We start from the raw sequence: 23,772 nt of genomic DNA, 5'->3' as shown, positions 1-23,772 counted from the left end.
TAAGAAACTTGGATTTATGCCAGCAAGTATATGTATCATTTAGTGCTAGTATATGGGTTTGAATTGCACATAACTCCTATTATATCTTTTTCTTCTTGCTGAGAAACTTGAATTTTAGTGGTAAATATTTCGGCCATTGAACTACTTAATGCCGTTGATTTTTATTTTGGTGATATGATCCTTCATTATGTTATTCACTTTGGTAAAATATTTTGATCGAATCATTTATTGCTCTGATTTTTTATTTTGATGATATGACAGTTCATTATGTCATGCCTTGGAAGTGGAATGATCTGGTTGAATAATTTGCAGGTGAACCCTGTGAACTTTACCATTGCGTGCTTGAAAGCAAGTCATTCCTTGAAAAGATGACTGTCCTAGAACACACAATTCCATTCTTTCTGCCAGTAAGAGAAGCAGAAAATGATCTTCTCTCCTCTAACGCGATGGTAGAGTTGGCTGCATTTGCATTGATGATTTGAGATTAGTGCAAATAAATTGATTTAACATGTTGCCTTTGATCTTTCGATCCTGCAGAAATTTATAGATTACATTGGAGAACTTTTGCAGGCCTATGTGGATAGAAGGGAACAGGTAAGATATTGGAAAATTATCTTCCCACAATAATTTTGGGATTTTAAATTTAGCATGTTTGCTTCTATCATTCTTCTGTTGTCCACACAACACAGACCCTTGTGCACGTTCAAGTTAAGATAGCATTGAAGGAAATTATTTCTTTCCTTCGGTTTTGGACGTGTTATGTGGGGTGGTTAATTTGATTGTCATCCTGGTAGTCGGTTTAGTGCCCCCATTTAGTATGAGAAAGCCAAAATTATTACACGGATAAACTTCAAGAGAAATATTAGAATTTTTACGGTTTCTTTTATCCTCTTGTTAGCAAATAGAAATGTTGGCATTACCTAGTATGTTGGTTGTACTACATTCTCGGAGGTTGAAGATTCAAATTCTCATATCCCACTTAGTGTGCTAAATTTCAAAAAAAAACAAAGGAAAGTTTTCTTTTATGTTGTCTTGCGCAACCTATACGGCTCATACTTTCTTAACTGTATATCGATGGAAAAAAAAATCTTGAATGGGAGCTAGCTACCTTTTAACATCAGCCAATAGGTAGTTACAAACTTGCAAGCTTTCCAGATGCCATTACCTAACTAAAAAAATAAAAATAAAAACTATTCTTCCGTCTGATACTATTATAATTGTTGAGATATGGTGTATTTGCCCTAAGGGCGTTCTAGTCTTTTATTTTTCTCTGCTATTTTAAGGTTGTTCCAAGTCTATTTATTTCTGAGTCCGTGGTGCTTTGTAGATGTAAGAGATTAATAAGAATTTATCTATCGTGGTTTTTTCTCCTTGGCCTAGGGTTTTCCACGTAAACCTTGTCTTTGTCTTTTCTTCCCTTATTTTTCAATATGGTATTAGTGCAAGGTGATGAAACCCTAGCTGCGATAGAAGAAATTCAATCATCAACCCTAACAAGTGATGGATCTATGGTAGAAGCGACAAATACTGCAATTCAGGCTGCCGTCGACCGATATCTTTGATCCATCTTCAACCCAGTCCAGTCACAACAGTTNCGTCGACCGATATCTTTGATCCATCTTCAACCCAGTCCAGTCACAACAGTTGATTGGGACCAGCCGCTCCGCGCCGCACAAGATCCAATCGTCGATCGGAGCCCCCCTAGCCGTGCCGTCGATTGGGATTCTGCCAGCCGCTCAGTCGCACGTTCAAGCAACCGCTCAGTCGATCGGGACTAACCCAAACACACCGATCAAACCAGGAACCGTGCAGACGACCGGGACTAGCTTCGTGTCGATGCCTCAGCTCCAGATTACCGAGTCGTGCGTAAATCCCTCAACTTTGCGTCGATCAGGACCAGCCATGCAGACGATCACACCAGGCTCAGGTTCCAGCATTGAGTCGTTCGAGCGCCACTTCCAAGCTGGTCCAACCTCTGACGTTCTTCCAGTCGGAGCGTCGCTTTTGTCCAGTACTCTCCAAGTGCCGGTTCTTCTAGTGCCAGCCTTCCAGCCATCACACCAGCCGCCTGTCCAGCCTCAATTTCGAGCCATCGATCATATGAGGGAAGCTTCCTCCTCGGTTTCATGTGGGCAAAACCATCCTACAACAACCCCCTACATACCCCCATCAGCATGGGTCGATTGGTTATGGTGACTTAGGACCGATGAGTCTATCCCTGGTTGGAGTTCAAAAACAATTGGCTAGTCTTCGCAACAAATTGTAGCGCTCGGGGCTGTTTTTGGGACAAAAAATTTCTAGACAAATTCCCACTCAGATTTCTCGTCTAGTCTATCTACCTTTGTATACGAACAATCCGGTAACTGCTTTCCCTCATTTACCTATTGCAAATATTTTATTTGGAACTGTGGGAAATTTTGTAAGGGTAATCACAGGAGAGAAATTGAATGGCCAGAATTATTTCTCCTGGTCACAATTCGTTAAAATGGCTCCCGAGGGGCGACATAAGTTCAAGTATTTAACTGGCGAGATACCGAGACCAAACCCTGGGGACCCTCAAGAGCGTGTTTGGAAGGGAGAAGACTCCTTACTTCGCTCGATGCTGATTATGGAACCCCAAATCGAGAAACCTTTGCTCTATTCTGTTTTTTCTCAGGACATATGGGACACAGTCCAGAAGCTGTATTCTAAAAGGCAAAACGCATTATGCCTATATACATTGCGTAAACAGGTCCATGAGGACCATGGATTTGACTTCGTACTTCAATAAACTGTCTTTACTATGGCAAGAGATGGATTTGTGTCGAGATATTGTCTGGAATTGCTTGTGGAGGAGTTCAATATGAAGATTGAGGAAACTGATCGGGTTTATGATTTCCTTGCTGGGTTGAACTCAAAATTTGATACTGTCTGCAGTCGAATTCTGGGACAAAGGTCGATACTGTCCTTTATGGAGGTTTACTCCAAGGTCAGGTTGGAGGAAGATCGGTCGAGTGCTATGAACGGTTCCGTCGTTACAACTGTTGACTTGGTTGCGTTCGGGGTGAAATCATCTGGATCTGATAGTGACAAGCAGAATGAGAAAACTCCTCCAATATGTGAACATTGCAAGAAACCTTGACACACTAAGGATCAGTGATAGAAACTACGTGGTCCGCCCCTGAATGGCAAACGTCACCCTTCGAATGACAAGTCAAAATCTAGTAGAGCACTTGTGAGTGAGTCTATTGATGTTGCTGCATAGTCTCAGATGACCAACCCAAGTGACCTAGGTACTGTTGGGGTCAGTGCGATTGTCTAATTAGGTACCCCTCAATCTTTTAGTCGCCTTATTGAGGGACAAGAATCATGGATACGAGATTCAGGAGCGACCAATCACTTAACAGGTTCATCTGATTGATTCCTTTTATATTCTCCAAGTGTTGGAAATGAGAGGATTTGGATTGCAGATGGGTTCTTTGCTCCTATTCCAGGAAAAAGTCATTTGTCTCCCTTCCATGGCTTAATCTTACAGAATGTGTTACACGTGCCAAAGATCTCTTACAATTTAATGTCTATAAGTAAAAGAACTAGGGATTTAAACTGCAGAGTTATTTTCTCACATGATGCTGTTTCCTTTCAGGACTTGAGCTTGGGGACGACGATTGACACTACCCGGCATGATAGGGGTCTTTATTTCCTTTCTAATGATGCCACCTCTAGGAGTTTATCTAGGACTAGTTTATTATCTTCATTTACAATTTCTGAAAAAGATTATTTGTTGTGACATTTTCGCCTTGGTCATCCAAACTTTCAATATATGAAGTATTTGTTTCGTAATGTGGATATTTCTTCGTTATCTTATGATGTTTGTAGACGTGCAAAACAGCCCAGGGTTTCCTTCTCCTCTCAGCCTTACAAATCATCCCAACCTTTCCGTTTGGTTCATAGTGATGTTTAGGGTCCTTCAAACGTCACTATCTTATCTGGTAAGCGTTGGTTTGCCACTTTTATTGATAACCACACCCATCTTACATGGGTCTTTCTTCTTACTGATAAGTCGGAAGTCACGTATGTTTTCCAACAGTTCTATAGGACGGTCGAAACATAGTTTAATACGAAGATTTCTATTTTTTAAAGTGACAATGGGTGGGAGTTTGTTAATAACGCCCTGTGCGAGTTTTTAACTTCGAAAGGCATCGTTCATCAAAATTCATGTGCTTATACCCCACAACAAAATGGAGTAGCCGAACGAAAAAATCGCCACCTTATCGAGGTTGCTCGTTTCCTCATGCTTCTGCGTCTCTCCCTTCATATTTATGAGGGGATGTTGTTTTAATTGCTGCACACCTTATTAATCGGATGCCCTCCCGTGTTCTTAAATTCCACATACCCCTTGAGTGTTTCAAAGAGTCTTTCTCATCCATGCGTCTCATCCCAGATTTCCCCCATCGGGTGTTTGGTGTACTGCCTTTGTTCATAGCCACGGTCCTCACCAAACTAAATTTGCTCCTCGTGCTCAGAAGTGTGTCTTTGTCGGGTATCCGATTCACCAACGAGGTTATAAGTGCTTTCATCCATCCTCTAGGGAGTACTTTGTCACTATGGATGTCAAGTTCCTTGAGGATAAACCCTTTTTTCCCGTTCGTCCTTTTAATGGGGAGACCACTAGCGAAGAGACTAACTCATCTACATATTCTATTCCTATGGACTTCATTCCTACGCCTATCCTCGATACAAATGACCCTTCCTACTAAATAAGTACTATGGATAACATGCTATAGGAAGAATCTTAGAAAGGAAATAGTGCCTCCCATTGCTCCACCAAAAACTGTCCAAGAATTGGAACCGGTACCAGCTCAAGTTCAAGGTACTTCTGTTTTTTATGATGGTTTTGAACGTGTAAATGATTGCGTTGGAGGTGACGTGGGTGAGAATGATTGTGTTGGAGGTGATGTGGGTGAGAATGGTGAGACTAATAAGGTTGTCCCAGACAAGGTCGAAACTGCAGGTAGTAATGAGGCATTAGGAGATACTCAGGGGAGTGAGGACTTGCCACAAATGGGCAAGTGTGGTCCCCGTTCTTGTACTGATGAGAAGTCAGATAAACCAAGAGATTACGATGCCACGCTTGATATACCAATTGCACTACGAAAAGGGATTAGGTCATGTACCAGGTACTCTATGCAAAGTTTTTTGTCTTACAGTAACCTGTCGTCTGGGTTTAAAGCCTTCATTACCAACCTGGATATTGTGACAGTACCTACCAACATGCATATGGCCATGGAAATTCTGGAGAGGAGGGCTACTATTATGGAAGAGATGAAAGCTCTTGAAACAAATGGAACATGGGATCTGGTTGCTCTCCCTAAAGACCATAAAACGGTTGGGTGCAAGTGGATGTTCATGATTAAGTATTGAAAATAAAGGGAAGAAGAAAGAAGACAAGATTTTACGTGGAAAACCCTAGATCAGGGAGAAAAAACCACGATAGAGGAATTTTATTAATTTTTGTTACACATACACAACACCCAAGACTCAGATATAAATAGACCCAAAAACCCTAAAGCAGTAGACACATTGTAAAAAGACAAAAATGCCCTTAGGGCAGATACACCATATTTCAACACTCCCCCTCAAGTTGGGGCGTAGATATCAATAAGACCCAACTTGCTAACACGATAGTTTTTCTCTGATAAAGTGTCTGTCAATCTCCATATGTTTGGTTCTATCATGTTGCAACGGATTGTTGGCAATACTGATGGCAACCTTATTATCACAGTAAAATTTCATGGGACCATGACTGTCCTGATGAAGATCAGACAGAACCTTCTTTAACCATATTTCTTCACATATTCCCAAACTCATAGCCCTGTACTCTGCTTCAGCGCTGCTCCTAACAACCACCCCTTGTTTCTTACTTCACCAGGTAACCAGATTTCCCTAGTACCCTAAAGTGGATTTTCTATCTGTAACAGAACCTGCCCAATCTGAGTCAGTGTAGGTCCCAATACATCTTTTGTCATGTTTCCTGAATGCTAAGCCTTTTCCCGGAGTAGACTTCAAATACCTTAGAATCTGAGTAACAGCTTCCATGTGTCTCTCATAAAGAATATGCATAAACTGACTAAAATCATACTAACAACATATGATATATTGGGTCTGATATGAGACAGATAAATCAATTTCCCCACGAGATGTTGATACCTTTCTTTATTTACAGGAACCTTTTCAACAAAATCTCCTAGCCTGCTATTGACTTCAATAGGAGTATCAGCAGGTTTACACCCAGCTATTCTTGTTTCTTTTAACAAGTCCAGAGTATACTTCCGTTGAGAGATGGATATTCCTTCTTTCGATCTCGCTACCTCCATCCCAAGAAAATATCTCAAACAGCCAAGGTCTTTGATCTCAAATTCCTTTGCCATTCTTCGTTTTAATTTGACAATCTCTGCTGTATCATCACCTGACAAAACGATATCATCGATGTAGACAATCAGAACAACTACCTTCCTTGATGCTGATCTCTTAGTGAACAAGGTATGATCAGATGCCCTTGAACAAACCCTTGGGACTTAACAGAGGCAGTAAATCTATCGAACTAAGTCCTTGGAGACTACTTTAATCCGTATGGGGATTTCTTCGGTTTACAGACTCGATTATCAAAACGTGCTTCAAAACCTGGAGGAGGATTCATATAAACCTCTTCTTCTAACTCACCATTCAGGAATGCATTCTTTACATCCGGTTGATGTAAGGGCTAGTCCCTGTTAACAGCAATTGAGAGGAGAACTCGAATCGTGTTTAGCTTCGCCACTGGAGAGAAGGTTTTCGAGTAATCAACCCCATATGTTTGAGTATACCCTCTTGCAACCAGTCTGGCCTTGTACCCATCAAGAGTTCCATCAGACTTATACTTGACAGTGAACACCCACTTGCACCCGATGGTTTTATGACCTTTAGGAAGTGCAACCAGATCCCAAGTTTTATTTGTTTCAAGCGCTCTCATCTCTTCCATAACAGCAACTCTCCACTCGGGAATTTCCATGGCCTTATGCACATTGGTCGGTATCATCACAGTATCCAGGTTGGCAGTGAAAGCCTTAAATCCTTGGTACATGATCTAGTTCCTTTCCGTAGGGCAATTGGCATATCAAGAGTGTAGCATCATAGTCACTAGGTTTTTCTAACTACTCATCAGTACAAGAACGGTGACGAGGCCCATGCTCGTTCTTCTGTTGCAAGTTTTCAGTCTCTTAAGTACCTCATGGTAACTTATCACCATCCACAGTCTTAACCTCCTCTAAAATCATCTCATTAACCACATCACCCTAAACACACTCATTTTTTACTTTCAGACACACCATCAGAAACAGAGATACCTTGAGTTGGTGCCGGTTCTGATTCTTGGACAATTTCCGGTGGAACAATAGTGGGAACTATTTCCTTTCTAAGATTCTTCCTGTAGTATGTTATCAAGGCACCTGTTGTGTAGGAAGGACAGGGTCATTTGTATCTGGGATAGGCTCAGGAAGGAGGTTTATAGGAATAGAATATGTGGATGAGTTAGTCTCTTCACTACTGGTCTCCCCTTGAAGAGGACCAACTGGAAAAAGGGTTTATTCTCGAGAAACATAACGTCCATAGTGACAAAATACTTTCTGGAGGATGGGTGAAAGCACGTATAGCCCCGTTGATGACGAGGATAGCCGAAAAACACACACTTTTGAGCACGAGTGAACTTAGTTTGGTGAGAACCGTGGTTATGAACAAAAGTGGTACACCCAAACACCCAGAGGGGAACATTCGGAAAAAGACGTGTGGAGAACAAAGATTCTTTAAAACTCTCAAGGGGTGTTTGGAATTTAAGAACACGAGAGGGCATTCGATTGATTAGGTGAGCTGTAGTGAGTACAACATCCCCCCATAGATACGAGGGTAGAGACGCAAGAATCATGAGAGATCGAGCAACCTAAATAAGATGGCGATTTTTCTGTTTAGCCATCCCATTTTGTTGAGGAGTATAAGCACACGAATGTTGATGGACGATACCTTTCGAAGTAAAAAAACTCACAAAGGGTGTGATTAACAAACTCCCGTCCATCGTCACTCTGAAGAATGGAAATTTTAGCATTAAATTAGGTTTCAACGGTAGTGTAAAATTGTTGAAAAATAGACGCCACTTCTGATTTATCAGTGAGAAGAAACACCCATGTAAGACGGGTGCGATCATCAATAAAGGTAACAAACCGACACTTGTCGGACAAGGTAGTGACATTGGAGAACCCCAAACATCACTATGAATCAAATGGAAAGGTTAGGAAGGTTTATAAGGCTGAGAAGCGAAGGTAACCCGGGCTATTTTGCATGTATACAGACATCACAAGACAAAGAAGAAACATCTACATTACAACATGAATGGGGAAACAAGTACTTCATATATTGAAAGCTTGGATGTCCAAGTCGAAAGTGCCATAACAAATAATCATTTTCAGAAACAGTAAATGACGATAACAAACTTGTCCTAGACAAACTCCTAGAGGAAGCATCATTGGAAAGGTAATAGAGGCCTCTACCATGTCGGGCAATGCTAATCGTCGTCCCTGAGTTCAAGTTCTGAAAAGAAACAACATCTGGTGAGAAAATAACTCTGCAGTTTAAATCTTTGGTTATTTTACTTATAGACAGCAAATTGTAAGAAATTTTCGGCACGTGCAACACATTATGTAAAATCAATCCTTGAAACGGAGACAAATGACCTTTCCCTGCAACAGGAGCAAAGGACCCATTTGCAATTTGAATTCTCTCATTTCCAGCACTCGGAGAATAGGAGAGAAATTGATCAGATGAGCCAGTTAAGTGATCGGTTGCTTCTGAATCTAGGATCCATGATTCGTTTCCCTCAATAAAGAAACTAAAGGATTCAGTACCTGATTGGACAATCGCACCGATCCCAATAGTACCTAAGTCAGCTGGATTGGTCACCTGAGACTGCGACGCATCATCAACAGATTCACTCATGGGAGCTCGACTAGACTTTGACTTGTCATCCAAAGGGTGACGTTTGCCATTTGGAGGTTGACCATGTAGTTTCTAGCATTGATCCTTCACGTGCCACGGTTTTTTGCAGTGCTCACAAATCGGGGGGGATTTACCATTCTGCTTGTCATTATCAGACCCAAAGGACTTGACCCCAAAAGTAGTAGAGTCCACAGTAGTAACCACGGAACTGTTCATAGCACTCGTCCTATCTTCCTCTAATCGGACCTCAAAGAAGACCTCCATCAGAGATGGTATCGGCCTTTGTCCCAGTATTCGACTCTGGACAATGTCAAATTTTAAGTTCAAGCCAGCCAAGAAGTCGTAAACACGGTCAGTTTCCTCAATCTTCAAATACTGAACCTCGCTGCATGAGCAATTCCAGAAAAATTCGCAACACAAGTCCATCTCCTGCCACAATAGAGATAATTTATTGAAGTAGGAAATCACATCCATGGTCCCTTGCTTATTCATGGACCTGTTTCCGCAACATATACAGACGTGAAGTGTTCTGCCTTTTTGAATACAGCTTCTGGACTGCCTCCCAAATATCCTGAGCAGTAGTTGAATAGAGCATGGGCTTTTCGATTTGAGGTTCCATGCTGTTAATCAGTATTGAACGGAGGAGAGAGTCCTCTCCCTTCCAGACACGCTCTTGAGGGTCTCTAGGGTTTGGTCTCAGTATCTCACCAGTTAGATATCTGAACTTATGTCGCTCCTCAAGAACCATTTTAATGGATTGAAACCAAGAGAAATAATTCTGGCCATTTAGTTTCTCTCCTATGGTTATCCCTGTAGAGTTCCTCACAGAACCAGACAAAATACTTGCAGTAGGTAAATAAGGGAAAGTTGTTATCGGATTTTCCGAATATAGTGGAAGGCCAGAAGACAAGTCTGGATTGGAATTTGTCTGAAAGTTTGTCGTGGTCCCAAAGACCACCCCAAGCGCTGCAATATGTTGTTGAAGACTTGCTAACTGTTGTTGGATTCCAACGGAACCGCCATAACCAATTGACACATGCTGAGAAGGAATATATGGTGTCGGCATGGGATGCTTCTGCCCACATGAACCCGAAAACGAAGCCTCAGCCGTGGGAATGGCATAATGGAGCTGTGGCGCGGCTAGAAAAGAAGAAGATGGCGTCGAAACCAGAAACCCATCGGAGGAAACGACTGAGGCAAGATCACCTGGCGTTGCACTCGGTGTAGTTGGGATGCCCGAAGTCAGGAGGCGCTCGAACGGTTGAGCAGGATTGGACCCGATCGACTGGAAGACGCCTGGGACGCTTGAAGTAGCGCTGGAAGACGGCTGGGACCCGATCGGCTGGAAGGTGGCTAGGACTCGATCGGTTGCAAGAACAACGCAGCTGGAGAAGCTCCCGGTTGGACGACAGCGTCTGGGTGGGTTCCGGCTTGTTGAAGCTCATGTGGCACGGCCTGGTTGATTCTGATCAACTGTTGTGTTTTCATCGGGCCAAGAATAGACTGGAGGTATCGATCGACAACGGCTTGAATCGCATTGGTTGAAGTTTCTGTGGTAGTCCCATCACCTGCTAGGGTTGACGATTGAATTTCTTCTATCCCAACTAGGGTTTTATCACCTTCCTCTGATACCATATTGAAAATAAATGGTCCTAGAAAGAAGACAAAAGATTTTACATGGAAAACCCTAGATCAGGGAGAAACAACCACGATAGAGATTTTATTAATTTTTGTTACACATACACAACACCCTAGACTCATATATAAATAGATCCAAAAAACCCTAAAGCAATAGATATTGCAAAAAGACAAAAATACCCTTAGGGTAAATACACCATATTTCAACATTAAGTATAAGTCTGATGAGATCCTTGATAGGTACAAGGCCAGACTGGTTGCTAAAGCATTTACTCAGACATATGAGATTGACTACTCAGAAACTTTTTCTCCAGTGGCAAAGCTGAACACAATTTGGGTTTTTTCTCAGTTGTTGTTAATAAAAACTGGCCTCTCCATCAACTTGATGTAAAGAATGCATTCCTAAATGGTGAATTAGCAATGAGCCCTCCTCCTCGGTTCGAAGCACAATTTGATAGTCGGGTTTGTGAACTCAAAAAATCCTTATATGGCTTAAAACAATCTCTAAGAGCGTGGTTCAACAAATTCACCACCTTTGTTAAGTCCCAAGGTTTTGTTCAAGAGCATTCTGATCATACCTTGTTCACAAAGAGATCAACATCCAGGAAGATGGCGGTGTTGATCGTGTATGTTGATGACATTGTTTTGTCAGGTGACGATGCAACAGAGATTGTCAAATTAAAACAGAGAATGGCAGATGAGTTTGAAATCAAAGATCTTGGCAGTCTGAGATATTTCCTCGGAATGAAGGTAGCGAGATCGAAAGAAGGAATATCTGTTTCTCAACGGAAATATACTCTGGATTTGTTGAGAGAAATAAGAATGACTAGATGTAAACCCATTGATACTCCTGTTGAAGTCAATACCAAGCTGGGAGATTCTGTTGAAGGAGTTCCTGTTAATAAAGAAAGGTATCGTCTCGTAGGAAAATTGATTTACTTATCTCATACCAGACTAGATATATGTTATGCTGTCAGTATGGTCAGTTAGTTTATGCAGGCTCCTTACGACAAGCATATGGAGGTCGTTACTCGAATTTTGAGGTATTTGAAATCTACTATGGGAAAAGGCTTAATGTTCAGGAAACATGACAAAAGAGCCATCGAGGCTTATACTGACTCAGTTTGGGTAGGATCTATTATAGATCGAAAATCTACCTCTGGGTATTGTACCTTTGTGTGGGGTTATTATCTTGTTACCTGGCGAAGTAAGAAATAAAGGGTGGTTGCTAGAATTAGTGTTGAGGCAGAATACATGACTATGAGTCTGGGAATATGCGAAGAGATATGGTTGAAGAAAGTTTTGTCTGATCTTCACCAGGATAGTCATGAGCCTATGAAACTTTACTGCGATAATAAGGCAACTACCAGTATTACCAACAATCCAGTGCAACATGACAAAACAAAACATGTAGAGATTAACACACTTTATTAAAGAAAAACTAGACAACGACAATATTTGTATTCCTTACATTCCTTTAAGCCAACAAGTTGTTGATGTCCTCATTAAAGGATTGCCAAGGCAAAACTTCGACACTTGTATTAGCAAGTTGGGTCTTATTGATATCTATGCTCTAACTTGAGGGGGAGTGTTGAGATATGGTGTATTTGCCCTAAGAGTGTTTTAGTCTTTTACTTCTCTCTACTATTTTAAGGTTGTTTTGAGTCTATTTATTTCTGAGTCTGTGGTGCTTTGTAGATGTAACAAATTAATAAGAATTTATCTATTGTGGTTTTTTCTCCCTGGCCTAAGGTTTTCTACATAAACCTTGTCTTCGTCTTTTCTTCCCTTATTTTTCAATAATAATCATTGTTTGAGAAGCATTTTTTAATGAATAATTAAAAACAACAACAACAACAACAAAGGAACTTGCACAGATATTTACCAAAGGCAATGCCACCAATGATTTTGTTAAGAACCAAGGTAGTATGGATGCTTTTGTCCCACATTGGTTAGAATGGGATGACCAATGTTGGTACTTAAGTGGCTTAGCTCTCCCACCTCAATATCTAGCTTTTGGGGTGTAGTTCTCTAAGGTGCTTAAGTATCTAACAATGATATTCGAGCTGGTTGTTGATGTTCTTGAGTGGAACTGGCAGAGGGTTCTGACTGGGTGTGGCCGAGTGAAGTACCACCGGAATAGCCACTGGGACGTCGGCTTTCTGAGGATGGGGTATTGTTAGGAACCAAGGTAGTATGGGATGCCTTTGTCCCACGTTGGTTAGAATGAGATGACCAATGTTGGTACTTAAGTGGCTTAGCTCTCCCACCCCAATAGCTAGCTTTTGGGGTGTGGTTCTCCAAGGTACTTAAGTACCTAACAGATTTGTATGCCTCCAATATTTTGCAAGATTCAAGGTTCATATCTACTGAGATTCAGATTGATATCTCCCTGAAGCACCCTCAAGCAGCACGACCTGATTTCAATTTATTTTGGAAGTGCGCACACCTTTATTTTTATGCAAGTATGAAACTTGGCAAGAAAGTTATTGGAAAAGATGATGAATTTGTAGATGTGTTTACTTGTGGCCGTATGGTTTTCTCTTTCTTGTTTGTAATTATGGTTTGTAGGATTCATCTTCTGTACTCACAAAGCGAAGATTTTATATTTTGTGTTCATAAATCATGCAGGTTCGGCTTATCAAGGAGTTGTATGGAAACCAAATCAGGGAGTTGTATCATAGCCTTCCATTCCATATGATTGAATTTGCGCTTGATGATTCTGACTGGTTAGTTCACTAAACTCAGTTGAATATATTGAGTTTAACTCTCTTTATATTTGGCTTATCACCTTACACCCTTTCCCATGAACTCTTAAAAGAAAATGTGAAAAGTGGAATTCTGTATACATTTAGTTAAAAGAAATATACCTTATTTGAACAAGATTTGTTCTATAGGTTAATTGTGTTCTTGAATAGAAAAAAAGGAGAAGCATTTGAATTAGTCAAATTCCAAAAATAAAAACTAATTTTTTTAGTTCTCAAAATTTGCCTTAGATAACAATCTAACATAATAATAAAATTTATAAGTGAAAGTAGTGTTTATAAGTTTAATATTTAAAGACAAAAAATAAAACGATTAACTTAACATTTAGTTTAATGTGAAGAGCTGAATGAGACAATCTACCTGAAATTCTGAGATATTGATCTGTTCATTTTAGTTTTCTGTCAGTGCCTGTTGTTTTATCAATGATCATCTTTTCGGACGATTCTAACTTTAGATTTGTCTTGTTTCCAGCACGGTGACTGTCAGTCTGAGATATGCTGATCTCATATATGTGCTGCCAACTAAAATCAGTGTGCTTGCATGGCCAATGCCTCAGATGAAGAAAAATACCGCAAATTCATCAATCTTGAGCATCAAAAAGGAAAATGGAGGAACTGTAAGTTATCCGATTCCAGCTCGTTTATCATATGCAGAGGATGCTTTACGAACCATGAGCTTACCAGAAGGTTTGGCAAATTCTTCCTTGTAGAATTATTTTCAGGTTAAATTAGTCATCCAGTTGCCATAACACTTTTTTATGCTTTTTCATATCAGCATATGCTGAGATTGTGCTGAATTTACCCCAAGCTATACAACAGATGTTTCCGCCGAAAACTAACTCATAGTATTTCAGCAACTCCTGGAGCTATGCGGAATTGTACAAAGTTATAACAGAGGTATGATCGTAGATTAGTGGCTATTATGTGACTGACTAGGATTTTATCGGTTGAAGCCAACCCAGCTCTTAGAGTTTTCATGAATTTGGTAAGAACATCAAAATCACAAATTGAAGTAGGTTCATTTATAGGATAGTTCATAACTAAATGATCTTTTTTCGTTAACATCCAGTTGTATAGAGCAAAAAATACATTAAGGTTGGCATTATTGTATGAAGTGGTTTTATTGTATCATATCCAATTTTTCTCATTTTAACCTTCCTAAAAGTTATTGGAAAACATATACCAATCCATTTTTGTAAACCGAGCTCATAACCCAAGCTCTATTTGATAAACTATTTAGTTTTTTATTTTTGAAAATTGAGCTTATGAATACTATTTTTTTTACCCGAGTTTCTTTATTTTGGTATCTAATTTTTAGGAGTGTTTTCAAAATCTAAACCAAAGCTTTAAAATTTGGCTATAAATTCAAGTGTGGTATGGGGCCAGTGGAATTTTGTTTGTAAGAAAGGATTGTGGAGAGCCAGGGTATTTAGAAGATTTGGATTGTTTTGTAGTATTCTCTGGAATCTTCCTTTGTTACCTTACTATTTGATTAATTTGATTATATAATAAAATTTACTATTTGATTAATTTGATTATATAATAAAATTGTTGGGCAAGATCTATTGTAGTCTTCAATTGTGATGATTTTGTCTATTATACCATTACTAAGTTGTGAGTTGGGAAGGAATATGCATGATTGGAAATAAAGATAATGACAGTTAATACAAGGAAGCTGTAGCAACCGTACAATAATACAAGGAAAACTATGCAACGGTGTTTTGAATTCGGTTTTGGTTGAACAGAATACCATATTTCTGTTCCCTTACATAATTTAAAATAACAAAGCTAAGCAGACTAGACACTTTGATCATATAAAAGGAAAAGCTACCTAAAGTAGTCTTGATGGATTACACGTTATTTAGATGGATTTTCCACCAGACGAAATTGGAAGTCTTTTAAACTGTGTAGTGTTGTTGGATTGTATCGATGTCTAGTCCTTTCAGCTTCACTACTGATTCAACATGTCCCTTTAGTGTATGCAATTCTCGCAGCCTGCACCCACACATTTTGATTTTTTTTAAAATGGAAGGAAAAAAAAAATCAATGCTTTTCTAAAATGTGGAACAAAAAGAATTTTTTTAGGGAATCTCTGAAAGCTTAGCACACAGACCTTGCGACCTCAGCACGACGTTTGGCTTGCTCGGCAATCTCTGAAAGCTCCCTATAACTACTTTTCTCAGGGAAGAGATTGGAGTTTTCAGGTGGTTGTAGACCATGTAGAGTCCTCTGTGCGGCTGCCCACTGTGCTTCTCTCTCTTCTTTTCCATAATCCTTTTTGGTTGTGAAGGCAGTCTGTAATGTAATAGCAACAGAAGAGGCCAATGTCGATAATCCATAATATGATAGTGGAGAATTCAAATATACAATTCGATGTTGAACTTCCATGTATCATGATATAAGATAAGACTATTGTTGGCCTAGTTCGACTAGTTTAAGCTTTGTGCCTTCAATTCAAGAGGTTAGAAATTTAAATACTTCAATCTACACGTTAAACTGAAAAAATACATACCTTGTTCTCCAGAAGAGTGTCCCAAGCCTTCCCACTGTGAGCATATCGGATTCCAAATTTCAAAATGTCGAGAGGGATGTATGTTACCAAGCTGTACAGCCATATAACACCAGCCCACCCCCATCCCATTCCTTTGATCCTTGCAAAACCCCAATTTGCATAAACAGCTATCACAGTTGCCACCTGTCATTTATATATACCCAAATTCAAAGCTACTAGTTAACCTTACTCTTTGCACGGAGTTGCTAATTAGAAAGTTGTACTTTTTCCAAATATTACTAAGTCATTCCAAACTGGCTCGAAATCTCCTTACCAGCTGAGCAATGACGAAAGCACTGACTAGGAGGAATCCTGGACGTTCCAGGTATGACCAGCTGCGAGACCTCGTGACAAAGATAAGGGCCTGGCTTATTATGCTGACTTGTAGATACAAGGCTGCCATCAATTCTTGAGGACTATCCTTCAAGGGTTTCACATTAAATTTTTCCTTCATTGAAGCAAAATAGTGTAAGGAAAATAATGATAGCCGTCTTTAACGAGGCAGATATGATATTATATATAATAAGATTCTTACTGAGAAAAAGTTGGTATCCTTCACAGCCCAGAAGAATAACACTGTCATTAGTGCTAAGTATCCTCCAAGCACTATACCAGTTCCAAAAATCTCCTTCAGTTTCCAACTATCAGGCTGTGGAGATGGCTTTACTCGATCCTTTGATATTGTCATAATTGTTCCTAGAGGTAAAGCATAAAATCAGAAGCCTGATCATACTAAGCGAGTTGTATATATGAGATGAAGTTCTATTCATATGAATTTACCATCATTCAGAATGGCTATTATTAAAACCATAAAGGGAGCAAAGTCAAACTTCCAAATCAAAGCAATGAACATGAAGCCAAACTGCAATTCCCAAAGATTGTAGGAAGGAAAAGTGTTAGTGATTAGAAACATTTTTGGGCATATAATTAACATCACAACATATTTTACAATCACTTACCACTATACGAATGGTAATTGAAACGGCATAAATCTGCAGAAGATAGAAAAACAATTACACCACTGTGCAATGATCATCCAAGAATTTTTGGTATTTAGCTCATCCAAAGGCTATATTGGGGCGTCTAAGACAGTATGACCAAGAGAACCCACCTCTAGAAAACAACTTGGAAAAAGGAGAAAATGAACTAACCGTGTAATTCTTCATCCTCTGAAAAATAGCCCTACTTGTTAGCACCGCACTAATAATTACACTCAATCCTGGTTCTGTAAGGACAATATCTGAAGCACTTCTGGCAGCATCAGTAGCATCCGCAACAGCAATTCCAATATCTGCCTTCTTTAAAGCGGGAGCATCATTAACACCGTCTCCTGTCATCCCACATATATGTTTCCTTTCCTGCAACCTTTTCACAATTTCATATTTGTGTTCTGCACTATGTGAAAGCATCAAGAAATCAAAACATTTTCACTTCAACAAATTTGAAAGTAAATGAGATTAGTCTCTATGTATACTAATATTGGTCAAAGCCTAAACTGAATTCATGGGAAGTTGACATATATTCCAACTCTTATGATTGCACCAGAAAATTATCACTTCAAAAATGAATCATCATGCCAACAATGCATTCTGTTAAAGAAGGAAGAATATGAACGCAAGGCCCACCTGGGAATACTCCAGCAAACCCATCTGCCTTCTCAATCAACTCATCCACAGGAAGTGAAGCAATAGATTCATCCTTGTCTTGACCAAGTAATGATGAAGAAGGGTACATATTCGTTCCCATACCAAGTCTACGCCCAGTTTCCTTGGCTATGGCAAGTTGATCCCCTACATGTTTCAAAGAACTTATTTGTCAATTAAAGAGTATGCTAAGTAGAAATGTATAGGCCAAATAATTTTTTGATATGTACCAGTAATCATCTTCACATTTACTCCAAGGTTCAGAGCTCTTCTTATGGTTTCTGCACTATCGTGCCTAGGAGGATCAAATAGAGGCAACAAACCAACAAGCTGCCATGGTCCTCCAGGGCTATCTTTTGTTTTTTCAGGTACTTCCTGCATACATGTTAAAAGAGTAACATAAGCATTCAATTCTCGAATGGGAAAACTATATATACTCTAGTTCTAGAAAGACCTGTCTTGCAACACCCAGTGAACGAAGCCCACGCTCTGCAAACTTGTCAATCACTGCATGAACTTTTCTTCTGACGTCTTCCCTAGAGTTGCAAAGATTTAGGATCTGCTTGGAAGAAAGTTGCAAGATGATTAGTTACTTAAGTAACCTTGCAAGAACCACCGTTAGTATTAAATGATTTATATTACAAAATTTGATTCTATAATTTGAAAAAAGTTACAATTACGCTCTTTGATTTTGAAGTTAGAATTTCATCTTTTCTGTATGGCTTGATAAACATAAAAAATTTGGTTCAAAGTTGTAATTTAACCTATTAAAAGCCAGTTACCTGCTCAGGAGCACCTTTGCTTACTCGGTGCCAAATTCCATTAGAGTCTATATAAGTAAGGGCAGTTCTTTTGTCAACAGGATTGAATGGAAGGAAATGAACCTCTCTAATTCCTGCTCGTGCCTGAAAAGTTACAACTATACAAGTAATATGAATCCAACTTCTCAAATCTTGGTTTAAGAAAGAAAGATCAAATGCAACCAAATTTCACCTCTTTAGGATCCGCAAGCATTCCTACTATAGCTGCATCAATAGCATCCTGATTCTCTGTTCTCGAAGCCCTGGCTGCAAGGAGAATAACATACTCTTTCTCGACACCCTTGACAAACACTTCGATCAAGCTTCTATCTACAGTTAGCTTGTTCAAGGTCAGAGTTCCCGTCTTATCGCTGCAGAGGACATCCATGCCAGCCATTTCCTCGATGGCTGTCATTCTCTTCGTAATGGCACCCTGCTGAGAAAGCCTATGAGAACCGATGGCCATAGTGACAGACAAAACTGTTGGCATGGCAATAGGAATTCCACCAATCAAAAGCACCAGCAAGTTATCAATTCCATCTCTATACTTGCGTCGTTGTATCGGGTACATAACTATAAGCTCGATTAGTATTCCAACAGCGATCGAACAAATGCAGAAATTACCAATAGCAGTAAGAACTTTCTGGAAATGACCAACTTGATTGGTGCTATCCACCAAGTGAGCTGCTTTACCAAAAAATGTGTGCACACCAGTGGCAATCACAACAGCTTCAATTTCACCTTGTTTACATGTAGAGCCAGAAAATACTTCATCTGAGGGGTTCTTGGTGACTGGGAGCGATTCTCCTGTTAAGGCAGATTGATCAATTTTCAAAGGATCGCCCTCCAGAAGACGGGCATCTGCTGGTATTATATCTCCAAGCTTAATGCTTATGATATCTCCCGGAACAAGAATAGCAGCGTCTTGCTCACTCCAACGACCATCTCTTAGAACCTACAATACATATAAAAATATAAACAAGAAAAGAAAACAATGAGTAGATGAAGGAAAGCCTAAAGAGACATGAAAAACATGTTCTGTTTTATACCTTAGTTTTAGGAGCAAGACCAGCCATGAGTGCTGCAGCCGCGTTACCAGCATTGTTTTCTTCTATAAAGCTAATGGTAGAGTTGATAAAAAGTAAAGCAATGATCCCGACAAAGTCTTGCCAGTCTGGTGGTCTTCCACCACCATTTGCCAGGACTATAGCCATTAAGGCAGCAGCTTCCATGACCCAAGATAAAGGATTCCACATGAAACCCAAAAACTTGAGAATTTTGCTTTCCTATGTGCGCATTCAAGGGACCAAATGGAAAAATTAACAACGATATTCAACCGTAAGCATTAAGAAAAATACGCTACTTGTCACACCGAGTAAATTGAACCGTGTACCTTCTTCTCTTCTAGTTTGTTGGGTCCAAAAACTTGAAGCCGGTGGGCTCCTTCCTCTGATGTCAAACCTTCTCGTGTACATTTCAATTGTTCAAACACTTCCTCTATAGGAATATGTTCCTGCAGATAACAACATATGCCACTTAACACCTACCATATCGAGCCACTGTAATGATTTCAAGCGAACAAAAAATCAATAACTAGACTTTCAACATATTGTGGAAACATGCCATGCATAACACAGGCCATTGCATCTTATAAGCTTTATTAGCCTTGAAGTTCTCGTAGCTGGTGTTTTGATTTGCATGTCAAGCACGGGCTTTAACCATTTCGCAATGAACATAGCTAACAAATCTCCTTTGTGCTTGAGTTTGTTGCAAAACCCCATTGAGATTTTATCAATAAGTGCTGGCCCATATTATCATTCAGTTTGTTGCAAAACCCCATTGAGATTTTATCAATAAGAAAATCTAAGAGGTTTTAAATTCAAATATCTTGTCTTGAGTTGGAGAATCGGGCTTTTTCATAAATATAACACAAAGGAGGTAAATACTTAATAGGTAATAACTCCATAGGTACATTGTTTATCTAACAAAGCAAGGAACACTCGAACTTTCCAAGAAAGCCACCCTCACTATTTCGTTGAAAATTTTTAACATATCGTGTGTCAAGACAACATGTTTTTATTAATAAGTGAAATTTATTGACATGAATGTGAGGTCTATTATTATTTATAAAGATTGTAGCGTGAAGTGTTAACAAAAGAAATATATAAGATATTTCTGTAATGCTAAAAAAATCATACATCGATGCTTAAAGAAAATTAATTGAAATGCCAAGTTGCTTTTCTAGTCATGTAAATTATGATACAAAAGAAATAGGTTAAATTAAAAAAGAAAAAACATCAAAAGTTGTGGAAATTTGTTTGAATGTTAAATAAAAATCGAGACTATAGCAATAATTTAGAACACCAATCTTTTTACGTTTTAAAGGATTCGTATTTCAAAGATATATTGAAAACATTAATGAAGAGATTGGAATTTTGAAAGAATAAAAATATTTTTAAAAGAAATAACTAAGTTGAAGAGTTTTTTTTTTAATTATTTTTTTAATTTTTTTTACATAATTTAGCCAAATAGATGTGATAAGATTAGTTAATCATCACAAAACTAACTCACGTGACAATCAAGGCCACCACTGACACGTGAAAAAATAAGGTTAACCTTTTTAAGAGAAGTGGCACATGAACTTAGCACGCATCAGCAACAACCGTTTCTATTAAATAAGGTTAGCCACTGTAACATAAAAATGGGGAAAGTATTGATTTATGCATAATATTCATAACAAAAACGGGAAAGTATTGTATCACAGCAGATCGACAATATTCATACATCAGTTTAAAAGACCACACAAAATTTGTGTGGCATCCAGCCTCTTTTATTATTATTATTTTTTGAGAAATATTAATATATATCTATTATAATGAATGGATGATTCTCAAAGTAATCATAATGAAGAATGTAAATTAATTGATTATGAAAATTTAGGAGTTTAATAGATAAAAATTATAAATTTTACACGAAATTAACTAAACGAAATCTGGAGAAAGATGTAAATTGATAATCTAGGATTTTAATTAATAAAGTAAAAGAAAAAAAATATGTGCATAAATTGATATTTGTCCTATTTTTATTTTTTTATTCAAACATCATTGTGGGATGAACGGGAGACTTGAGCCTTTCACCATTAAATTTACAAATCAAAGATAAATCAACTAATTTATTGCAGAAATTCAAATTATTAAAATTAAGGAACTAAATATCTCATTGATTATTTGGAATTGAACAGAACATGCATGATAATAGGGGAAAAAATTAAAAAACATCTCAAATAGTCTATTTTTTTTTATGTTTTATATAAAAATAAAGTAGGATAAAGAATAAAAAATACACATCCAAGTTGGAACTGAGAAAGAAAAACTGCACATCCAAGGAAGCTTCATTATGACAAACTTTAACCTTTTGGAATGTCTTAGGAACTCAATAAAAATAATATGGAAAAAAAAAAAAACAATTTAGAAAACATCCTTAAAAATATAGAAGACCGATCTTCCCACTGTAACTTCAAATATTAAAGAACGTTTAAATTAAAATAATTTTTGACATGTACGATAACATCCAGCTCAGATTAAAAAAAAATTGAAAAGGAAAGAAGCACAATAATCCATGAAAATCGCTACAGATTCCTCATAAAAATTTAAATAAAAATTCGTTAATCCCAATTAGCTTTGTTTGATTCCCAATTCCACATTAAAAATTATGAAAACAACGACACCGAAAAAGGTAAGCATCTTATGCGATTTTTATTCGGCGCGAAATTTCGGCATTTGGCCTTACGAAAACGTAGAACGTAGCCTGTTCATGACTGCCACGCGTCCACAATAAACTGGGCCCCCACTTTGAAAGTTTCAAATGCTTTAAAAAGTCTTGAAAATTCTCATCTCATGTATTATTACGTCCGCCATCTCGCCGGAGAAATCACGGCGTAATAAGATCCGACGCGGCCGTTGGAATTCCGATCTGTCTATTTTATTTTTACTTTTCAAAAATCAAATTCCGAAAATGTTGACAACGTTGTAAGGATTCTACAGAATTACAGAGAAGGGTTCGACCTTAATCAAGTATATATTCTTTTCAAAACATTTTTTTTGAGGTAAATCATATATGTTTAATTTTAAATAGAAAAATAATAGAAAAATTATTTTTAAATAACAAAACTGCTGGAAATATTTATAAATAATAACAAAATATTACATTTATTTGCGATAGATTACTAAATCTAATAGTGTCTTAGTTTATCGCAATTTATTGTAGATAGTAAAAATTTACTATATTTATAAATATTTTAGTTCATTTTTCTATATTTGAAAACAATCTAAACACAAAATTAAATCTTAAAAAAGCATCCAACATAATACAAATATACGGTAGGTTTTTTAGAAAGCAATATATTATTTTCTCTATTTCAAGCTAAATATTTTTTTTCCCTTCCTGATTTATAAAATAATATTACATAACCAATAAGGAGCAACGTAAAATTACTCAAGTAGAAAAAAAGGACATCAAAATAAATAATTTTAATGTTCTATTTATCTTTTTGCTGAGCTAACACCAACATAGCTCAACGTTAAAATTTTTATTATTAACTAATTAAGTTCCATTCCTCCACCTTTTTGTTAAAAAAAAAAGGAAACAAAAAAAGAACATATCTATATCTTTTTAATAGATGATCTTGCTTTTATAAATAGTGCGGTAAAGGATTTCAATTCTCAGTCATTTCTTTTTTTAAAGAAAAATAATAAAAAAGTATTACAAGATACTTATCTCATTAAAAGAATCAATAGTTAAAAAAAGGTATTATAAACTTAATTATAGAAAACCAAACCGTAATCAAACCGGATCATGGCCTTAGTTAAATAGAAGTTAACAAAATAATTAATAAAATCCGGAAAATTACTAGAGATATTAAAATTAATCGCAGACTACACTACACTGTATGAAAAATGTCGTTCGGCCTAATTTTTAGCGCCAAATTTTCAGCCGTGTAAAGAAAGCAACCGATCCAGTAAAGAGAGTAACTAAAACAAACAAACATCCGAATGGACGATTCATCTCCGCTGCGACGAGAATACGATTATCGATCGAACCAAAGAAAACAAATCATTGCACAGAAAATCGTAAACAACTAATGAACCTTCCGCTCTGGTAAGACAACATGCAAACACAGAGAAAAATCCGGCCGAATTCATTCGCAAGCGATTATTCTAGTTATTTTTCTCGGCAACCAAAACACAAAGCGCAGAAGAAACAGATCGAAATGAGCAAGATAGAAGAAAGAAGCAATTAGCATTTAGCGTACGTACCAGATCAACAGCTTCGTTTTTAATCTCCTCGAGAGTGATAGCTTTATGATCGCCGCCCAT

General features: G+C 38.0%; 2 protein-coding genes across 3 annotated transcripts in view; one reads left to right on the top strand and one right to left on the bottom strand.

The window, feature by feature from the left end:
• Window positions 1–17,630, top strand: part of LOC120075366 — a 23,256-nt gene extending 5,626 nt beyond the window's left edge. The window contains exons 8-13 of one of the 2 annotated variants that reach the window (XR_005481323.1): window positions 313–449; window positions 538–594; window positions 13,270–13,367; window positions 13,876–14,090; window positions 14,179–14,300; window positions 17,500–17,630. Coding sequence is in view for 1 of the 2 variants with exons in the window: in XM_039028689.1 (XP_038884617.1) it covers window positions 313–449; window positions 538–594; window positions 13,270–13,367; window positions 13,876–14,090; window positions 14,179–14,249 (578 nt within the window). In the remaining variant the exon portion in view is untranslated. Of the gene's footprint in view, window positions 1–312; window positions 450–537; window positions 595–13,269; window positions 13,368–13,875; window positions 14,091–14,178; window positions 14,661–17,499 lie in introns of those variants that run through there. The other variant, XM_039028689.1, reaches the window with a different exon arrangement.
• Window positions 15,021–23,772, bottom strand: LOC120075365 (plasma membrane ATPase 4-like). Its single transcript, XM_039028688.1, has 16 exons — window positions 23,713–23,772; window positions 19,791–19,910; window positions 19,447–19,683; window positions 18,591–19,352; window positions 18,380–18,502; window positions 18,052–18,156; window positions 17,828–17,972; window positions 17,580–17,744; window positions 17,106–17,344; window positions 16,914–16,946; window positions 16,735–16,816; window positions 16,490–16,650; window positions 16,229–16,402; window positions 15,916–16,098; window positions 15,517–15,698; window positions 15,021–15,398 (listed from the first exon to the last, which is right to left on the bottom strand). The coding sequence occupies exons 1-16, from the start codon at window positions 23,770–23,772 to the stop codon at window positions 15,302–15,304; spliced, it is 2,868 nt and encodes a 955-aa protein (XP_038884616.1). The 3' UTR covers window positions 15,021–15,301.

The sequence above is a fragment of the Benincasa hispida genome, chromosome 4 (genome assembly GCF_009727055.1).
Source record: "Benincasa hispida cultivar B227 chromosome 4, ASM972705v1, whole genome shotgun sequence".
Lineage (NCBI taxonomy): Eukaryota > Viridiplantae > Streptophyta > Magnoliopsida > Cucurbitales > Cucurbitaceae > Benincasa > Benincasa hispida.
Note: the sequence above shows the minus strand (reverse complement) of the source record. Positions and strands in the feature narration are given on the sequence as shown.